The 20707-nt window shown below is 27.5% G+C and overlaps 2 protein-coding genes across 10 annotated transcripts in view; both read left to right on the top strand.

The window, feature by feature from the left end:
• unc79 (UNC-79 domain-containing protein) overlaps nucleotides 1-2265 on the top strand; it is a 40789-nt gene extending 38524 nt beyond the window's left edge. For all 6 annotated transcript variants that reach the window (XM_089229816.1, XM_089229815.1, XM_089229813.1 and 3 more), the window contains 2 exons: nucleotides 8-221; nucleotides 2097-2265. The gene's annotated coding sequence lies outside the window, so the exon portion shown is untranslated. The remainder of the gene's footprint in view (nucleotides 1-7; nucleotides 222-2096) is intronic.
• Nucleotides 16-20042, top strand: LOC107169914 (serpin B4-like). Of its 4 annotated transcripts, none has more exons than XM_089229819.1 (8): nucleotides 16-221; nucleotides 3558-3634; nucleotides 3701-3880; nucleotides 4098-4308; nucleotides 4395-4603; nucleotides 4673-4858; nucleotides 4913-5051; nucleotides 19682-20042. In XM_089229819.1, the coding sequence occupies exons 1-8, from the start codon at nucleotides 212-214 to the stop codon at nucleotides 19819-19821; spliced, it is 1152 nt and encodes a 383-aa protein (XP_089085945.1). In that variant the 5' UTR covers nucleotides 16-211; the 3' UTR covers nucleotides 19822-20042. The 4 variants fall into 4 exon arrangements, with proteins under 4 accessions (XP_089085945.1, XP_089085944.1, XP_089085943.1 ...); XM_089229818.1 differs by lacking the exon at nucleotides 19682-20042 and adding an exon at nucleotides 12325-12605; XM_089229817.1 differs by lacking the exon at nucleotides 19682-20042 and adding an exon at nucleotides 7980-8372.
• The last annotated feature ends 665 nt before the right edge of the window (nucleotides 20043-20707 follow it).

Below are 20707 nucleotides of genomic sequence, written 5' to 3'. Positions count from 1 at the left end.
TTTTCAGGCGACACGAACGCAGCGGACGAATAATTATTGTTACCTACTAATAACCTCTGAAATTTATCGCTATAGAAGTCTTCGGTTTGTTAAACTTTAATCAATACCACAACGGATACTCGCAGGTCGCGATCATCTCATTGAACTCTGCACATTTTTCATTTCCAAATACACCTGCAGTTTGCTGTAAACGAGAAATACCGACGAAGTTATGAGTGACGGTGAGTACTTATTATTTCCCACATCATAATAATATCATTATATTGCGTACGGGGACTACTTCGCTCTACACATGATTTATAGTGATATTATAGATCATCTTGCTGCATAACAGAATCTGGGAAAGCTAAACATTTATTATTAACGATTACAACCTACAACGTTTTAACATAATTACAGATGGCGAAAAATGCCAACCGTAGAGATTTACGATTCCGAGTAAGTTATGATTGTTTTAAAATGTACACAAAAAAAAAAAACTGTTTAAAAATAGTCATAACTTACTTACAATGAATAATATCAATACAGTCTTCCGATGTACCAGGGGCGTATTTAGATATTTTTTTTGGTGGGGCTGTGGTGTTTTCTCCAACTGAAATTTTCAATTCAGCCTATATGAGTTAGAAAATTTACATCTGATAGGACATAATAAGCAGACTTCATAAACAATTCCTGAATTTCGGGGGGGGGGGAGGCTGAAGCCCCCTCAGCCACCCCCATAAATAACCCCCTGCGATATACCCAACATAGATAATATTCTTGCATTTAAATTGTATAAGATGTAAATTCAATCTAATTTTAAAAAGTAAAATGTATTAGTGTGAACGTACAATTTGCCGTGTTGTACGTTTGTAAGACGTAGACAATAAATACTCATTTGATAATTAATCTGTTGTGCTAAACTATAGCCAAAACTATAGACTTTGACGTTTAAATAATATAAAATATTGAGGACACCGAGGCCGGTTAAAAAATCAATGCTTGTGCAGTTGGAGTACGAGCTAGTTCAACCTCGTCCAACCCTGAGAATAGGTAGCAAAAAACCTCTACGGCCTTGGGAGCGACTCGTAAGGGACAAGATAAGTAGAAGGATAAGCATAATATGGATATAGGAGAGCCCCGGTTGATCCAATTTCAAACGGGTTTTTATGTTGATTGAGTACGACTAGTACGAGCACCTCCACGGTGGTATGTTTTTTTGGAATTAATTTTTTGGACTTGAAAAATAAAAACATCAAAACGTAGATTTTCTAAGCGCCTAGATTATTCATTGATCAGAATATTTTAATTGATCTTTATTAATTGTAACTAAATTACGGTAGTACGAGTGTTGTCTTTCGTGGAGCATTTTTATTAATATACAGTGCATACTATCAAACTGTTCGAGTTAGTTATTAAATTAATAACATATCTATTTTGTAATGTCATCACCTGTACGTGAGAAAACGCTACAATACATAATAAATTGCTTACTTTATACTTGCCATACTTTCCATTTTAATTACCTAATCACATCATTGTTTTTTTTATTTAAATCAAACACTAATAAAGATGCGATTAAAATTATTTATACCTATGAATACAAAGTAAATTTTTCAAAATGATGATTAATAATACGTGATATTATATTATTATATATTTATATGATAATGTTAGTGTATTTATTATTATTTAAGCCCTGTTATTGTTTACTCGGCGCTTCCGTTTTGTATCGTTTGAACATTGAACAATAAAAATAATAATTAATAATAGGTAATAAATAATTAACGTCGATTCGGGTTCTCGGTATATCCATCTGTGCCCTGTGGAGGAAAATCCAAAGCGAAACGTACGAACACGAAGGTACGATAATCGTGAGTGGGGAACCGTCCGTCCGTAGTCCGTGCACTTTGCACATCCTATAAAAAATCCGCTCATCTGATGGTGGTCGCTCCGCCGCTGCCGTCAACGTAATTGGTCACCGTTGCCCCGTCGGTACTCGGTAAATTTCAGGTTGTTGTTGACTGTAGTTGTCCCGCCTAACCTGGTCAAAGTACCATCATTGTAAAACATCGTCATAATATTAAAATATTATAATGGTAAATATCTGGGTATAGGAAAATATATAATATTCACGCAATCAGTAATCACCCGCAGTCTGTGCTCACGAGTCCCCGAAGCAGCAAACTCGACCATCGATAAAATTATACCAATCTCTCGCGGCTTTTTGGAACCCGGACATTTGTAACTTCGTACGAGGGTTTTGAAAAAAAAACCCGTTTTCAAGGTAAAATCTGTTTAGAATTAAGTATTACTGTATTAGGTACAATATATTAGGTATTAGGTACTGTATTAGGTATCAAGTAAGGCGTAGAGTTTTTGGTCTTTAGCGTATAGATTTTTCGGATTCCCGTATTTTAAAACTCGCTTATGATTATTAATATTATTGCTGTATCTGCTCCGAAGTTTATGACTTTTTGCCTGTCTCTAAAATTAAACATAAACACTTACTCACTTATTTTATAGGTAATCAATATTATATATTATGTTTTATGTGTAAAAAAATAAATAATACATTTCCTCGTAATATTAAATATTTTTAATAATACAGGTATAACTGTTCAATTCTAGGTTATACAATAATAAATTGATATTGAAAAGTCGATAGATATATTACTTTACTAGCTATTTCTAAGTTATTGCAGTCTAATTCATACATTATAATTAATTAAGTTAAATTCCATTATTTAAACTGCATTAGAATCACAATTTAAAATTGTTCATGGATATGAATATTATATGGAAATAAGTTCAGATGAGAGGCAGCATTTATTTTATACCCAAAAGTAAATACCTACTACCACATTACTTTTATGACTCTTCCTCTTGTATATTTTTACTTTTTGGGAAACCATATTTTTAAGTTCAATTTTTATATGAACTGTAATTATATTTGTATAGGTAATAATTATATTCCTGTATAGGTATTTGCCAGTGTAGGAAGTTCTTTGTGTATTGTTTTTGAATCTACAGTTTTATTAGACTGAAGGTCAAACTTTTTATTAATTTTTAGATGACCCATCATCCATAAGTGGATTAAACAAGTAATCATCATTTTATAGTTTATTTTTGTCTAATGAAATTATTTTCTAGCACACAGTTCAATATAAGTATTATAAATTATATAATATTATTAAATGACAAAATAATGTAATACAAAATATTATTAAATATTATTTTAAATTTTCTCTCTCTTTTTATTAGTTTTTATTTTTAATTTAATTCATAAATCTTTAGAGCAGAGAGTACAAATTGATTTTTATATATAATTTTGCATGAAAATGTTTGAAAAATAAAAGTATTTTGTTTGATTATCATTGATGACCTATATTATTATTTTTAAATTTCTAATTAGGTGATTTCTTTATTGCACTCTTTAAATCCCAATTCCATTACATACTTGGTTATTAAATACTACATTATTAGTAGTTACCTATCTAGGTATTGCTTATTGAATATACATATCTATGTTAAGAGTCAAGTGTAAATTAATAAAAGTAAAAAAAAAATCTTTTCAGATCCTAAAAATATGGCACTCTCTAATATAGAAGCATTGAGCTTGGCAAATCATGATTTTTCGTTTTCTTTGTATAAGGTAAAGAACTTTTTTGCTATAAATATATGGTTTGTTTGAACTAATTATTATTTTTAAATAATTTAGGAATTGGCCAAAACTGAAACGGGTAATATGTTTTACTCACCATTCAGTATCCATGTGATTATGTTTATGGCTAGTGTTGGAGCAGCTTCAAAAACCTTTGACGAAATGATAAACGTTATACATTTAAATAAAACTACTCATTCAATGGAAGCATATAAGAATTTATTGGAAGACTTAATAGTGAGTATATCATTTGATGTCTGGATTTAAAGATAACATTTATAACTTTATGATTTTATTAATAATAATTAAATCTATAGTAATAGTAAGTTAATTTCCACCTAAATAACAAGGTAATTCATACTTAAAATTTAGTCTTTTAAATGTTATTAAATAAAGTATAATTAAAACTGTATGAAACTAGTTATTTATATATAGTTATTTAATTCTATTTTAGAGTGAAAATGATAACCTGAAACTGGCCACCGGAATGTTCGTCGATACAGCTTTTAATGTTAAAGATAGTTTTGTGGAAAATTCTAAGAAATATTTAAATTCATCTATGGAGAAATTGAATTTCAAGAACGATCCTGAACAACAGCGCCAATATATAAATAATTGGGTTTTAAGCAAAACCAATAACAAAATCAAAGATTTATTTCCCAAAGGTTATTACTAACGTATTATATTATGTTATGTTTACATTTAAACATAGATAATCTAAGTTATATTAATGTTATTTTTATTTTTACAGACTCTATTACTCAAGCCACTGCCTTAGTATTGGCAAATGCTGTGCATTTCAAAAGTGCTTGGGCTCATAAATTTAATGATGCAGAAGATGACTCATTTTATGTAACTCCAAGCAACAAAGTAACAGTCAAAATGATGACTCTCGTGCACGATTTGCAATACTATCATGATAGTGATCTAAAATTTGCTGCACTTGAATTACCCTATGAAGTGAATATTACTTAATAAATGAAAATTTATTATTATGAAAAATGTATTATTTTGTACTTTTTTGTTTAGCACCATGCTTTTAAAATGATAATTTTGTTGCCCGATGCTAAAGATGGTTTAAAAGATCTGGAAAATAACTTTTCTAAAATTAAATTGCACGAAATTTCAAATAAAATGACTCAACATCATGTGACAGTCAAATTGCCTCGTTTTAAATTAGAACAGTCACTCCAATTAGAAGAAACATTATCTAATGTGAGTAAATAATAAAAAATAATAATATATTTATTTATTTATATAATATTTTAGCTTGGATGTCCTACAATGTTTACACGGGCTGCAAACTTTTCTAATATTGTTGAAGATGGTGATCTGTATGTGACTAAAGTTGTGCATAAGGCATATGTTGATGTCAATGAATTAGGAACTGAGGCTGCAGCAGCTACAGGTAACAGAGTTTATTTATCTTATTGGGGTTTGGTTATCAACTTCTTTTATCTACTTTTTATGAGAAAAATAACATTTAACAAGTGATATTGTTTCTATTAATCAAGCTTTTTACATTATCTGCCAAAATTTAATTTGATTAAAATCTTCAAAAATTGGTTTATTTTTGTCTAAAACTCTTAACAATTGAGTATGCATTGTTATTTAAAGCTTATTGTTGGGAATACTTTTTTACAATAATAGGTGATAGTAGATACATATTTCTAGCAACCATTACCAGTCGTTATTTTAATATCATTACTTATAAGTAGAGATGTGAGTGGGTATTATCACTGGTTATAAACTTATAAATATTAATTACAGTAAATGGTATACATATGCATATAATAAAGTATATACACATTATATACAATTATTTTTCATACACGTGGTATAAACAAAAAAATACATTAAAAAATGTATTTGATACTTATGAATTTAATTAATATCTGAATTGTAACTTCATTATTTTATATTATTAGTTACTACATATTACAGTTGGAATAATAGTATCATGACTTAAAATATTAATTTAATCTTAACTATTTCTTTTAGTATTGTGATTAAAAGTTTTCCTAAATGATTTAAATATTTTGAAACTGGCCATTGCTTATAAGTCTTATAATCAGTCATCTATGGTCAATTGTTGGTAATTTAAGATTCTACATGGCTTTGTATCATATACAGGCCTGGATTAAGATCTACAGTGCCCATAGGCTGTAAAAAATTTGGTGCCGCTATTTAAAAAAAAAATATTGTACACATTTCTCTACTCGATACTTGATTAAATAATAAAATATTATTTTAGGTTTATTAGCCACAATATGTACATGTATATAATATGTGAAAACAAGTAAAAACATAAAATTAAAATTAAATAAAATATATCTTAGATTTATAAAAATATAAAATAATCATATTATAAAAAATAACAAACCATTAATTTACTCTTCTTTTTTTTATTATTGATTACATAGATAATAAATATTAATAATATTAATATTATAATAATATTATCTATGATTGATTATTATACTATTTCAAATTTGATAGTATGAGGTGCCCGTACCCCTAAATCTGTGGTTGTGTAGGCTGAAGCCTACACTGCTTACGCCTTAATCCGGGCCTGACCATATAATAGTAATGCCTTATAATATACACATAATGCAATACAATAAAATCCCGTATTTTAACAACTCTACTTATAAGTTACTCATTTTAATAATTTATCTCTTAAGTTATTAAAATTATATCTCACCAAAGTTTGTTATATCTATTTTTTTCTGACACAATAAATTGATGTGTCTAAATCAGATTTCCATCTAATATTTTTGTACTTATCTAAATTAAACTATTTTAAATAAATGTTGATTCAATTAAAAATAAATGTAATAGATATGGTTTACAAAAAGAGTTGCAAACCATATCACAAAGGGCAAAGTGAATGAGAAACAATATATAATAAATTGATACACTAACTTCTATTATTATGGGATAAGATAAGATTTAACTTATCTATTTATTATTGAAATAATTTTGTTTTTGAAAGCATATAGTTACATGTTGACTAATTTAATAATTAAGAAATAATAATGTGTACATATTTATGTTATATTAATATATACATTTAAATATCCTAATATTAAATTTGCTTTCTTATCAATATATAAGCATTTTTGTTTGTAACATAAACAACCTAACCTAAATTTACAATAATTATCAATATACAGTTGAACTTGTTTAGCTCAAAGTTGAATAGATCGTAAAAAAAGTTTGAATTATCCAAGAATTCGAGTTATTCAAATACGTATGACCACGTTGAAATTTATAAAAAGTTTAGGGCACTGACCACTGAAGTGTTTATGTATGTTAGTGGATAATGAATTGTTGTGTAATAAACCAGTTAGATAAACCACTTATCTGTAAAAATAACACCAATGACTTATTTTTGATTGTAAATTAAAAAGATACATGAGGGATATATGACAATTTTATAATACATACACATTAATAAAATTCGAAACTTCAAGTTATTCACAAAAACGACTAGAGACTGGAGAAGTTAAAGGTATCGATGATTTTGAGTTTACCAAGTTTAACTGTTTAATTTAATTTTTTTTTTTAAATTGTTAAATTAATAATGTTTTTTGAACTCAATATCTGTATTTAGATGTCAAATAAGTATTTATATACTATAAAAAAATTGTAGTAAAATCTTGTGTAGTTAATAAAAGTTTACTCAAATAAATTTTATGTGATTTAGAAACTATCCATTATAAAAATATTTGATCAATTTTTTTGAAAGGTAATAATATAGTAGTTATTAAAAAAAAAAATTCCTAAAAGTAAAAAGTTATTGCGCTTTAAAATTTGTAATAAATGCATTGTTATAGAGCTTTTATTATAACTGTTGGTTATAAAAAGTTGTTATGAGATGTGTTAAATTAAACTTTTAATTTAATTTGTATAATTTATTATGTTTTAACTTTTAGATATACAAAACTCTCATTTTAATCATTAATTATCATTGATCAGTGATCTTGGTGATTTTTTTTTTTATTAAATTAAAGTGTTTCTGACATACAAGGTCATCAAACTTATTGATATAATAAAGAATTTTTAACATCATTAAGTTGTTAAGCGTAAATTAATAACAATATATACAGTAAATTACAGTAAATTACAGTAAATTACAAAGATGAATAATGATCAGTGATCTATGTAACCTTGTTTTTGCTGTGTTCCATATATGATAAATAAAAATAACAAACTTTGGTGTTGATTCCTCTTCATTAATACCATATTATAAAAAAATTAAACTTTCAATCTGGCTTTAGTAACTATATAATTAAAATTATTAGCTAAATAAAAATATTTGAAATATTATTAGGTATGCAAATTCGTATGAAGAGAAGTTTAATAATGAGTGAACATAAAGATTTCATTGTTGATCATCCATTTATATTCTTTATTTCAATTAAAGGTGGTAGCATTATTTTTGTAGGTCGAATGACCAAAATTGATTCATTGGTACAACATTTTACTAAAGAAGAACTTTAATTTCTCATTAAAAAAGAAAATGTATTTATAATTAGATAATTAATTTTGTTGACAATTTTATTTATGTTGAGCCGTATATATTATTCATTTATTTATGTTGTTAACAACTTTGTAAGTATTATTATTATTATTTTTTCTTTAGAATGGAGATTGTATGTATTAGTTACAAATAATTAATGTTATTGATAACATTTAAATGTACAGTAGACAATCTATGTTAGTATCTTATTCTGTTCTAATACAAGTGTATGCTTATGTTATTAGGAATGACTATGCTTACCCGGTGTTTGATGACCCCCAGAGCATACGAAGAAGTTGATTTTTTTGCAAACTGTCCATACATCTTCTTTATAATGGGCCAAAATAATGAACTTTTATTTTTTGGCCGAGTAAAAAACTTATCTGAGTAATAAAAGCCACCCAAATGTTGTCCTATTACTAGTTATTCATTTAAATTTTATCAGTATTTTCACTCATTTTTATTATTTCATAGTTAGTTTATTATTGTTATTTTAAACACAAATATTAATTATATTCTCAAACATAAAAGTGTTTGTATTTGTTAACTATTTTTTTCGGTTGAAAACTAATTTTCGTAAAATAAACAGTATTTTACGTATAGTACGTAAATGGTATTCTGACGTACTATTTATATTATTTAAACAACATTATTAATTTTATTTCACATTGTACATTTGGGTGCATCTTAGGTAGATATTTTTATTATTAAATTTTAATACAATAATTTAATTACATGTAATTAACATTTTAATATTCAGTTTTTAACTATCTGATCATTCTGATCTAAACAAAAGTTATAAAAATTATAAAATACAACTAATTGGACGTTATAAAATACTGTTAAGCATCCAATTATATTTATTTTGTAAGTTGATCAATTAATTTTCTATTTTTGAAAATCAATTTGAAAAACTGATTTATTATATTATATATTATATTTTTCTATTAATTTATTGCATTGTTATTTTTGTTTAAATTGTTATTTTTACATTAATTAGACGTATTTAGTTTCAATGTTCCTGTTCAAATTTATCTGATTTAAAGTAGTCTTTTTTATAAATAATATCATGTTAATATCAACAATATCAAATAGCCAAAATACTTACATATATATATTTATATTTTTAACAATGTAATCTATCAAAATATAAGATTAATTTTAGGTTGAGCACTAAATTATGTTATATACCATAATAAATTATTGCTTATGTGTATGAGGTTTTGCATTATTTTATAATTTTATAAATTATAATTTTTTTTTTTTTCCCGTTACATAGATTTTTATTTTCTAGTATTATAGTATCCGCTTGGGTTGATATTGTAGGAAGTTTTACCTTAAATCATTATTATGGTATAACCTTAATGTGTTCAACAGGCTGGGCTATGGACAACAGTATGAGTTTTCCACAATCAAAAAAAAGAAGTATATTCAAAGCTGACCATCCATTTATTTTTGTTATTATATCATATTTTGATTATTCTCATGTAATTTTTACTGGCAGAATCGTTGCGCTGTGATACCACGGTACTGTACTACTTCAATAAGTTTTTTAATTAACTGATTTACATACTTATCCAAATAGTTGAACTAAGTGTTTTTTTTGCTTCTTGAAACTAATCTCAAGCAAACAAATATGTTATATTGTGTTGTAAAAGCACCCAATTAATGTAATACTCCAGTTGTGGTATTATATTTGATTTTTACTTAATAATTATTGGCCATAATATTACCTTAACCTCACTAACATTTATATTTATATCAATAAGTTAGTTTGTTAGATAGATTTTTAAATATAAGTTAGGTACAAGTAATCATAAATACTGACGGAAACGTTGTAAAACAAATAAGTCATAACTAATGGTATAGTTATTTTGTTGTAATATTAGGTATTGTTGATTTTAGAGCTTAATTTTAGTATTCTTATTATATAATTATCTTATAAAAAAAACGAATGTTAAAACTGTGCTTAGATTACACGATCGTTAGGTATTAGGTAACCTTCATTAATTTTGGTGCTGGTGTATGTATATTGGAAATTGATTGAATACTAAAGTTAAGTGTATGCGAATTCATAATATTTTGAATGTTGTATTTCATTGCATTGAAAACACCTAACAATCAGTTATTTTGTTTATTTCATTATATACCCATTTCATTTTATACTTGCACGTTTGTTTTTACGCTTAACTATGCTAAATAATTTTCAAAACAGACGATATATTATTGTATACCTTATTATAAGATTGTTTTGTTTTTATACAGGTGTAAATTTAATTTTACTGAGACTTCCTGTACAACTACCCAAAGTATATTTTGTCGCTGATCACCCTTTCGTGGTTTCGATCGTTTCTAGAACAAAGACCATTTTATTTATGGGTCGTTTATCAAAACCGTTAAAATTATATCGTTTTTAATTTATATTTAATATAATATTTGAAATGTTCATTGCTATTACATTTTTTTACTTATTTTAAAAGCATTAAGCTACTACCGGTGGGTGAAATGGGAAACGTGGAAAATATTGAAGGCTTAGAACTCCAATATGCATTTGAACGATACTCATTGTGCGTTGAATATTTTGACATGTACCAGCTTTGGTTGTGAATGTTATTGTTAACCAAGACTAACTATGTAATTTAATGTCAATTTTATTAATAATAATTTCCGAGCAGCTCTTACGAATTTCGTGATTTGCTTATTTAAATCTTCTGCGAACGAATTTTCTGCAATCGTTTAATCCAGAGTGTGTTTCAATTTTAAAAGCGGGGAGTCGATGGTCGGAGCGCCTCCTCCCCTTGGAGTGTTTTTTTTGGTATTTATAATATTAAATAATATTTTTGTATCTCTAGTAAAACATTTACGTGATTTGATTTCATATCATCAAATATGTGGCGCATTACAAATATGTAATATTGAAATACCCGCTATATATACGTACTATCTATCGTTTATATCTATTCTCATGTTTGTTTTATATTTGTGCAGGTATGACGTTCGTGACAAAGAGTTTGACTCAACCAATTTGGCCGCTGCCTAATGTAAATTTCGTCGTCGAGCACCCTTTCATGCTTTCAATAGTTTCTCACAACAACGTCATAGTCTTTGTAGGCCGTCTGTCGAAAATTTGAGTGTTGATTCGAAGTCTTCCGGTGACACATATTGTGTTGTAAATTTGTAATACGCTTATACTTGTAACATATCATAATGTACCTAAATATTTAATAAACATTCTGAACAATATTTTACCATTTGATCCTGCGACGTTCTTTAGGGTGGTGGTTCGATGGTCAGATCGCCTCCTCCTCTTGGCAGTTTTTTTTACGTATTTACAATAGATATTCATGCAACATATTATATTAATGTATAATAAAACATTAACGCGATTTCACTTTCATTTAATAATATAGCATACAATTTGAATGGCATTACGAATTTACATTATTGAAATAGGTACCCACTATATTATCTACTATCATATAATATTATATGTTTGTTTTATATTTGTGCAGTTATGACGTTTGGTTTAGAGAGTGTAATCCTGCCAGCTTCGCCACCACCCAGCGTAGATTTCGTTGCCGATCACCCTTTCACGCTTTCGATAATTTCTGTTAATAACGACGTAATGTTTATAGGCCGTCTGTCGAAAATTTAAGCGAAATGTTGACTCGCAGCTGTCTTCCGGTGACACATTATATTATCGTTTTTTCCATTTGTAATTGGTTCATAATCCATGATGTATATTATATACCTACAGTAAAACACTAACTCGATTTCTTTTTTATATATAACATTACATCAAGTTTGTCACGCATTGCAAATATGTATATTATTGAACCACCCAGTGTCGGTATGGCACATCAAGATGAGCCCACGGATGAGTTTTTTTTAAGGGACTTCATAATGAACGGCCTTGGGTCCTGCAATGAAAAATTGCGAATACAAATTTTGTACTGGTAAATATTTCTATAAATACTTTGCAGGGTCCCTAAATTTTTTATATAGACCAGGAACACGCAAGGCTAATAAAAAAATGTACGTGACTTAAAATAAAAAACTGATAGGTCCCGGCCTAGCGCACTATGGCCACGCCGACACTGGAACTACCCTCTATACTATCGTATAGGTACTATCTTTTTGTTTTATATTTGTGCAGGTTTGACGATTATGGTGACGAGTTTGTTTCGACCACCTCCACCGCGGCCCAACGTAAATTTCATCGCCAACCACCCTTTCATGCTTTCGATTATTTATCGCAACAAAGACGTATTGTTTATAGGTCGGCTGTCAAAATTTTAAGGCTTTAAGCGATCTGTCTATTACTCGATTCGCAGTCGTCCAGTGACACATATTTTTATTGTGTTGTTAAATTATACGCGTATAGTGCTTAACAAATCATAATGTAAATAATATATAATAAATATCTTGAAAAATATATATCATTTTACTATGATTAAATTCTGGATTGAAAATAAAACGGTGTGAGGGTAAATGAGAATTACTCGAAAAAAACGTTTGATGTAAACTATTTGTACTGGATGTACTGATTTTTAATTTTTCATAAGATAAAAGTTCAAAAATCAAATATTTTGAAACTACGCGGAGTACCTGCTACTGCCTAAGAATCCTGGAAAATAAATCCTCAGACTTCAATATTACTCGCTAATATTTTTTAAACATTAATTAGTATTTATAATTTATATTTAATTACCAATTCGTTTATTATGTTTTAATTTACAAAAAACAATAACACACATATACATATTTTATATTAGTAAGTAGTTTAAAATTGAATCCCCTGAAATAAAATATTACGTTTTCTGTGATATTTTGGCGATAATTTATAAGGATAAGAACTTCAAATGATACTTTACGGTTTAGTGTGCATTTTTGATAATATATAATATAAGTTAAAAGGTTACACGCCTACCTATTTAATTTTTAATGGGCTCACAAACATAATTTGGATCTAGTTATCTTAAATAAATGGGTACCCGGGTATGATCATGTCCAAACATTGTATTGTGCAATAAAAATAAGCAACGATTTTCAGTGGACCACATAATATTATAGGTTTCAGTACCTACACAGCTACACATTTAGTTCACTATACACAATTACAAAACGATAACGTTATGGAAACGTTGGAAATTTTTGAAACTAATGGTAAAAACACTAAAAACCTAAAAATACGCACATAATAGGATTTATTTATCATTTTCAAAAAGAGTCTTAAAATTTAATTGGTAATTAAACATCCCACAGTTTGGCATTTAATAAGAAAAATGAAATATGAGGTTGGTGCTGATTATGCAAAATTAGTATTGGATGACGTTACAGAAAGCAATTAAAAAAGGACCAAACTTGGACAAATGAGAACGACAGAAAATAGATTACAACAACTCTGGGCCAGGTTTGCAAGTGGAAAAATAAATATTACAGTATTTTTGAATTCGATAAGCCATAACATTAGAAAACAATCTAATAATTAACTGTGGGCTGCAGTACTGTATCATTTGACGTATCGACCATTCGAAATATTTTTATACTTTACCTATATATTTGTGTATACTACACTACATCGTACACAACAATCATAAGTAACATTTGAAGTTTTGAAAACGTTATATTTTATTTCGGTAATTTAATTTTTACAGAATTATACCAACATAAAACGTGTAGTAATATATTAATATAAAATGTTATTGTTTTTTTTGTAAATTATGTTTTTAACTGTAATATTATTTGACGGTATCGATCATTCGAAATATTTTTATAATTTGTGAAGTTGTTAAGTTAGTTAAGTTGAATTACACATAATATACTATCGTCATTTAAAATAAAATATTATTTATAATTATAATTTTTTAACAATATAATATACGTATTGTTATCAACTATTGACTATAGATAGGTACTAATTAACGCTTAAAAAATATTCGTGAGTAATATTGTAGTCTGGGGATTTTTTTTAGGGGTTGTTCGTCGCGGGATAGTCGAATTGTACTTATTACCTACAAACAGATGATCGAACTGCACTCGTGTAAAAACCAGGTAGTGGTCGAACTGCAATTTGGCTCAAAAAGTATTTCAATAAAATTATCATGCATTTGAAGCGGTTAGGGCTAACATTCATTTTTCTTCTCACTTACAGGCTTAGGACTGACAATGATTTTAATCATTGGTGGTTAAAAATGATTGTTTTTGATGCTAATTATATATATATTTACATTATAATTATTATGTTATACATCATGTTATATTATATTATACTATACATATTATTATTATTATCAAACATTTTTTTTTTAATCGTCAAATTTAATTATTGTCATTATTATATATACATATTTTTTGTCATTTCGATCATTTTTTGTAGTAATGACTAACTGTGTTCAAAAATTCTAGCCTGGTAATACGCTTTTGAGTATATAAATCAATATAGTTTTTAATATTATTTATTTTTTTCTGGTACCGTGTTGTTGATGATCTTGTGTCAGTATTCTGCATTAAAATGTAGGATTCGATTTGTAATTGTGTTAAAACACCAATGAAAACAAATAAGTTCGCGCGGAAAGCCTCATATTTGAGCTTAAAATATAATATAATATAAAGTATAATATAATAATTATAGGAAAATGAGTGTTAACTAAATGTTTAACCCCTTCAAATTCAAGATAATTTTATTGAAATACTTTTAAGCCCAAGTGCAATTCGACCATACCCGTTCGTCGGGGGATGATTACCTACATAACGTTACTATTTGCGGTAATAATCACAAAACTACTAAATTTAGTTATTCCTTTTTACCATCGGCGCGCCATCCACAGTAAAGCCAAGACGCAGCCATACCGTTTAAATGTTTTTATAATAATACACAGCACTGCAGCACGCGTCATGCACATAATAATATTGCAGTGGTCGATCAAGTATGATATTTAGACCAGTCACTATGTCAGCGTATTGCTGCAGTTTAATCTAAATAATAGTTTTGTATAACTTTGTCACGTCGACGTGGATATTTTTCCAATCGATCCGATAACATATTATATTATACTATATCTTTACGGTAGCCGAATGGAAACGGCGGCGGTGTATGGCGGTGACGATCATCAAAACCGCCGTGTACCTATACGCTCGAGTATATTATATATATTTGTGCCAATCGATCAAATTATGCGCTGCACGCCGATTCGAGATAATTACACATACACTGCAGGTCCGTATTATAATATGTTACACTGCGACAAATAATTGTATGCAGCGCATTATTGTGTCCTGCACCATTTGGTTACATCCGGCGATTTACACATTCAATTGAACACCCTTATATTATGTACCTTGACCGCTTATTCCGCAACCGCGTTTCTGTTCATCTATACGCGGATCGCAGTAATGGTTATTAGAGTGTATCCATTTAAGGATTTAACCGCCCGAGGTCGACTATTATATTATTATGCAGGTATCTATGTTGCGTGCGCGCGTATTATTGATGCTCTCTAACCGGGAATCTTTTTGATATCGAAAAGTTTTAACTTTTTTTTTAAAGACTATCTGTTGGTTTTTTATAAAATATAGGACATAAGTATAATATTTATGAGATATATAGGTACAATTCCAAGTATTAACGTTGATCTTTAAATCATTTTTTTTTTTCAACTTCATATATAATATATTATGACTGTTGTAGCATGTACTACGCGATACTACTAAATCACTACACATTGATGTTAGGTATTATATTTTACTTTGGTCGTCAATTTTTTCCGACGTAAATATATTATTTCGTATTTTTGTATTAAATTTGCATTTTTTCTATCTTTATTGAACTGATAATTATTATCTATGCGGCTGTAGTTACCTACTACTACCAATAGGCACAAAATAGTGTTTGAGATTTGGAGGGGGGCTGAAGCTCAGGTTTATATTGGACACTTAATGTGGTATATGTATGACATTGGTTTTTTTCTGGGGGGGAGGGGGGTTAAATATATTATATTACAGACTTTAATGCAATAATCGCTCGTCTTGTTCGCCGATAAATTTCGAGAAGCTAACCTTTGATATGTCTTCGTAACAGTTTGCCCCTCATGAATGGTGAAAACAGAGCTTTTCATTTATTAAATATTAGTGGGCCCCCATATACCTGTACATCGGTGTATGATGCTATACGTTTCCAAGTGCCAGCACAGTATTACATTGATGTAATATGATGTCCCGTTGTTGTTTATCGATAAATTTCGTTTGAACATATTTCGCGGTTATTGTTTTGTAATTATTTAGAGTTGTTACTAATATTATGTGATTGTTGTTCAATGCTATTATTTATATTTGCTTTTGTTACGTTTCTCAGCGGGAACCGATGGCTTTTGATAACTTAAAGGTTGCAAAAACAGCTGTGTATGTGTTGCATAACGTTTTATCTGAATGAAAGTAGGTGCCTACAGTGTTTAAAATTGTATTAGATATTAGAATAGTAATTTGTTAACAATATTACCCGTCTTGGTGCGTTTAAGGGCAAGGTGCATGAATATATATTATTATATATCTATAAAAGTGGTCCGCAATAGATTAAATAAAATTAAAAAACAAAAAACAAAAAAACTTAGCTATTTACGATTTATAAGCTAAATATCGATTTCGAATGATTTCGTATGGCCTGAAACCTAAATACATACCATCGGAGAATTTCAGTTAAAAACTATTATTTCAGTATTTCATTATTCCAGAAATAAATATAATAATATTCCTTGCAGTCCATCGCGGTCATTTTTAGTTTTTTTTCTTGGGACGAGAGCCGTCTACTTTAATCCTCACCTTTCCTCGTCACCTGTATTCTTTATTAACAACACTACTTACTGTATAGATTTAGACATTTAATAAATATACATAATATATATTGTGCAGCACTCATTATTGTGAAGTACAGTGCCAGATATCCGGTCGAACCGCCGAAAAAAGTCGAATTCCACGCCGATCGGCCCTTCGTCGTCGCAATAATGTCGCGTACTTTCGACGTCTTGTTTATGGGCCGCCTGTCAAACCCATGAACGACGTTCCATTATTACATAACATGTATATAGACTTAGGTACTTATAACATTAATTTATTATTATTGCAAGTTCGATCTAACCGTTTTTCCAGCAGTGTTACGGTGGGCATTACTTTGCTCAACCCCATTAAAAAAAAAAAAATGATAATGTATAGTTATTCAAAATCTAATTTTTGCATCACAGAAAAAGTGTCTTACGATGAAATAAACTTCTGTTTTTAGTTGATAACTACACATTTTTACTGTTAAATTTATTTGTTTACGAAAATAGTTAGATAACAGATTCAATAAAAATATTTTCTTCTTATTGTTTTAAATATTTTAGCTAAAATAATATATCAATCCTTTATCGTTTTAAAACATTTATTTTAATTGTACATATTTTAATAACTTGATAATAAAAACGTGACTAAAGTTAATAATACATTTACATATGTGTATTTTAGTTTTGTGTATAGCCATAGTCCGGGCTTGTATCATGTTTAGTATCTTAATAAAAAATAAAGTGAAATAAGTTGAAAACATCTCGTATAAATTTGGATTTGATAGTAGGTAGGTACATCAAAATGTTCAAAAAAATATAATTTGTAAATTTAAAATAAAATAGGGTCATTCAAAAATCATAAGTTTGTATCGTCACAGAACGCTCCTTAAAAATTCTCAAGTATTTAAAAATATATGGAATTTAAATTTAGTTAAAAATTCCAAGGTTAGGTTACATAACAATACATTTTAAATAACTGCATTAGGTATCCAAGAAAACAAAAGAAGTGAGCATACTTTGTGAATCTCCATTGTTTAGTGTGCGCATCAACTTATCATAGGTTAGGTATTATCATCTGATGTTACGAGTTGAATTATGTATTTCTATTAAATATTCAAATAGTTGTGTAAGTTTTAAAGTATACGCATTGAGGATGGCTATTAGAGAGTACTCACACAACTATTACCGCTATGCTTTATATATACACAATATACATATTATACTATATTCTCTCTATCCGCTTTTTGATCTTAAACTCTATAAGACTTATATGACTATTTGAATTTAATTATCACAATAATGCATAATTTAACTCCGATAGCATTAAGTTAGCAATTAGTTCTAAAAAAATTATATTTCACAAAGTATTTTAAGAAATGTTAAATACGATGGCGTTACATATATTATACTCATAGTTCACCGTTTTATTGTTTCATCGTTGTTTAGCTGTATCATTTATAAATAATAGTTATTAAATCTTGTGTATTTACCTTCTTAAATTTTTCAAATAAAATACGATATTAATTAGAGGTATATATAACAGATTATACGCTTTAGAAACGACAGTCACAGTCAGCCAAGTCAAACGTATTGTGCTTTTATATTGATATAACACAAGCTGGTTGCGATTTATATTTTTTTTTTAAATCAGCTTTTTTATTGTTCCGTCCAATCGCTTTGAATTGTTGTAGCCCGCTGTGTGCATATATAATTTTCAACATTTACATACCTATATATATATATACAGGGTGTCCCGAAGAGATCTGACATTCTGACAAATGAAATAACTTTTGTTCTAATCAATATTTTTTAAAAATTTCTTTTACATATAATCCATAGACACTTGCGCTACATTTTTTATTTTTTAATACTGAAAATAAAAAACTTAAAAATTGATAAAATTTTTTTTCGAAATATTCAATATAGCCGATTTGTAAATTTGATTTTTAGAAAAATGTATACGGTAAAAACACTTATTTAAGTCAAATGGCTGATTTTTTAAAAATTTTTTAAATATCAATATTGTCGTTAAGTAAATTTCGATCTAGTTTATGTTAGAAACATTTTAATTTCAAATAATATAAAGTTTTTAAAAAATATTTTATAAGAACATTTTTAAATAGGTGCATGTTAAAATATAATTATTTTTTTTATTGCATTTATTTTAATAATATGTGATGTATAAACTATAAATTAGTATAATTAACTATAATTTACTTAACGAAAATATTGATATTAAAAAAAAATTGTAAAAATCAGCCATTTGACTTAAATAAGTGTTTTTACCATATCAATTTTTCTAAAAATCAGATTTACAAATTGGCTATATTGAATATTTCGAAAAAAAATTTTATCAATTTTTAAGTTTTTTATTTTCAGTATTAAAAGATAAAAAATAAAAAAATTATTCTAAAAATGTAGCGCAAGTGTCTATGAATTATATTTAAAAGAAATTTTTTAAAAATATTGATTAGAACAAAAGTTATTTCATTTGTCAGATCTCTGTGGGACACCCTGTATATATAATGTAACCTGTACATGCCATATGTAATATATATATATATCTAAATATATTTTGAAATATTGATTTTTTGTTCGGTGTTTTAATTTTTTATGAATAACATTGTTGATCAACAACCATTTAAATAATAGATAAAAACTCATTATTATGTTATTGTATGTGATTTGCATATACAGGTGTGCATTTTGCGTTAATGAGTGCATGGATACCCGAACCGGCGCCGAACGTTGATTTCCATGCCGATCATCCGTTTGTCATCATAATAGTCTCTCGTACGGAGGACGTATTGTTTCAGGGCCGTGTTTCAAAACCATAATAGTCCAGAACACCAATAGCTTATTATATTTTATTATATTTATATACCATACCTAACAAATATTATAAACAATACCTACTTGTTTATTGATACGATTATTGTTTTTTTTTATGTTTTACTTTAAAGCGATACATTATTCTTATCATTTATACATTTCTAAACATTTTTCAACATTTGTTTGTAATATTTAATAATTATTATACTAACATTTCTTACCTAAATGCGCAATTTTAATAATTCCAAGCAATACCAAGCAATCCTCCCTAATCCCAAGCCTGGGCAAGTTAATGATAATTTTTAACTGAGTTAAGTTAAGTTAATGGAAAACATTTTAAAAAGTTTAAAGTTAATAGTTAACCTAATTCTTTTTTAACTCAGTTAAATTAAAAGTTTTATGAACATTTTCAATTAACTTATTAACTTAAGTTAAGTTAAGTTATTTTTTTTTTTTTGTATAATATCCATATAAATAAAAAAAATCATAAATATTATTGACCACAGGAAATAGCCAATAGCTTTTCTATACATAGGTATTGAATTAATAAAATTATGTAGTAGGTATAAAAAAAATACAAAATTGAAAATGCCGAAACAAATACAATCCTTTGATTTATTAATACACTAATACAGACAAGTATTATACATTTTTTTAAAATTATTAAATAAAAATAACATGGTATTTAAGAATGTACTCTGAATACTTTTTCAGGAAACTAAAAGTCTAAAACTGTTAGAGAATATAGCCAACTTTATACTTCATTATATTTATTATTTAATTATTTATAAATTAACTTAACTTGAATTTGATTAAAAGTAACTCGTTATTTAATAAATTTATATCAATTCAAATAAGTTAAGTTAAAAATTAAGTTTATGAAAATTAAAT

This window comes from Diuraphis noxia, unplaced genomic scaffold (assembly GCF_037042655.1).
Source record: "Diuraphis noxia isolate RWA-SAM2 unplaced genomic scaffold, SU_Dnox_SAM2 contig0005, whole genome shotgun sequence".
Classification (NCBI taxonomy): Eukaryota; Metazoa; Arthropoda; class Insecta; order Hemiptera; family Aphididae; genus Diuraphis; species Diuraphis noxia.
The sequence above is the reverse complement of the archived record's forward strand: the minus strand, read 5'-3'. Positions and strand labels throughout refer to the sequence as shown.

What these genes read in the sequence shown, in the direction of transcription:
- LOC107169914 (XM_089229817.1), top strand. An exon ending in ATTTATTGGAAGACTTAATA is followed by an intron (nt 3,881 to 4,097) that starts GTGAGTATATCA and finishes ATTCTATTTTAG; the next exon opens with AGTGAAAATGATAACCTGAA. An exon ending in CACTTGAATTACCCTATGAA is followed by an intron (nt 4,604 to 4,672) that starts GTGAATATTACT and finishes TTTTTTGTTTAG; the next exon opens with CACCATGCTTTTAAAATGAT.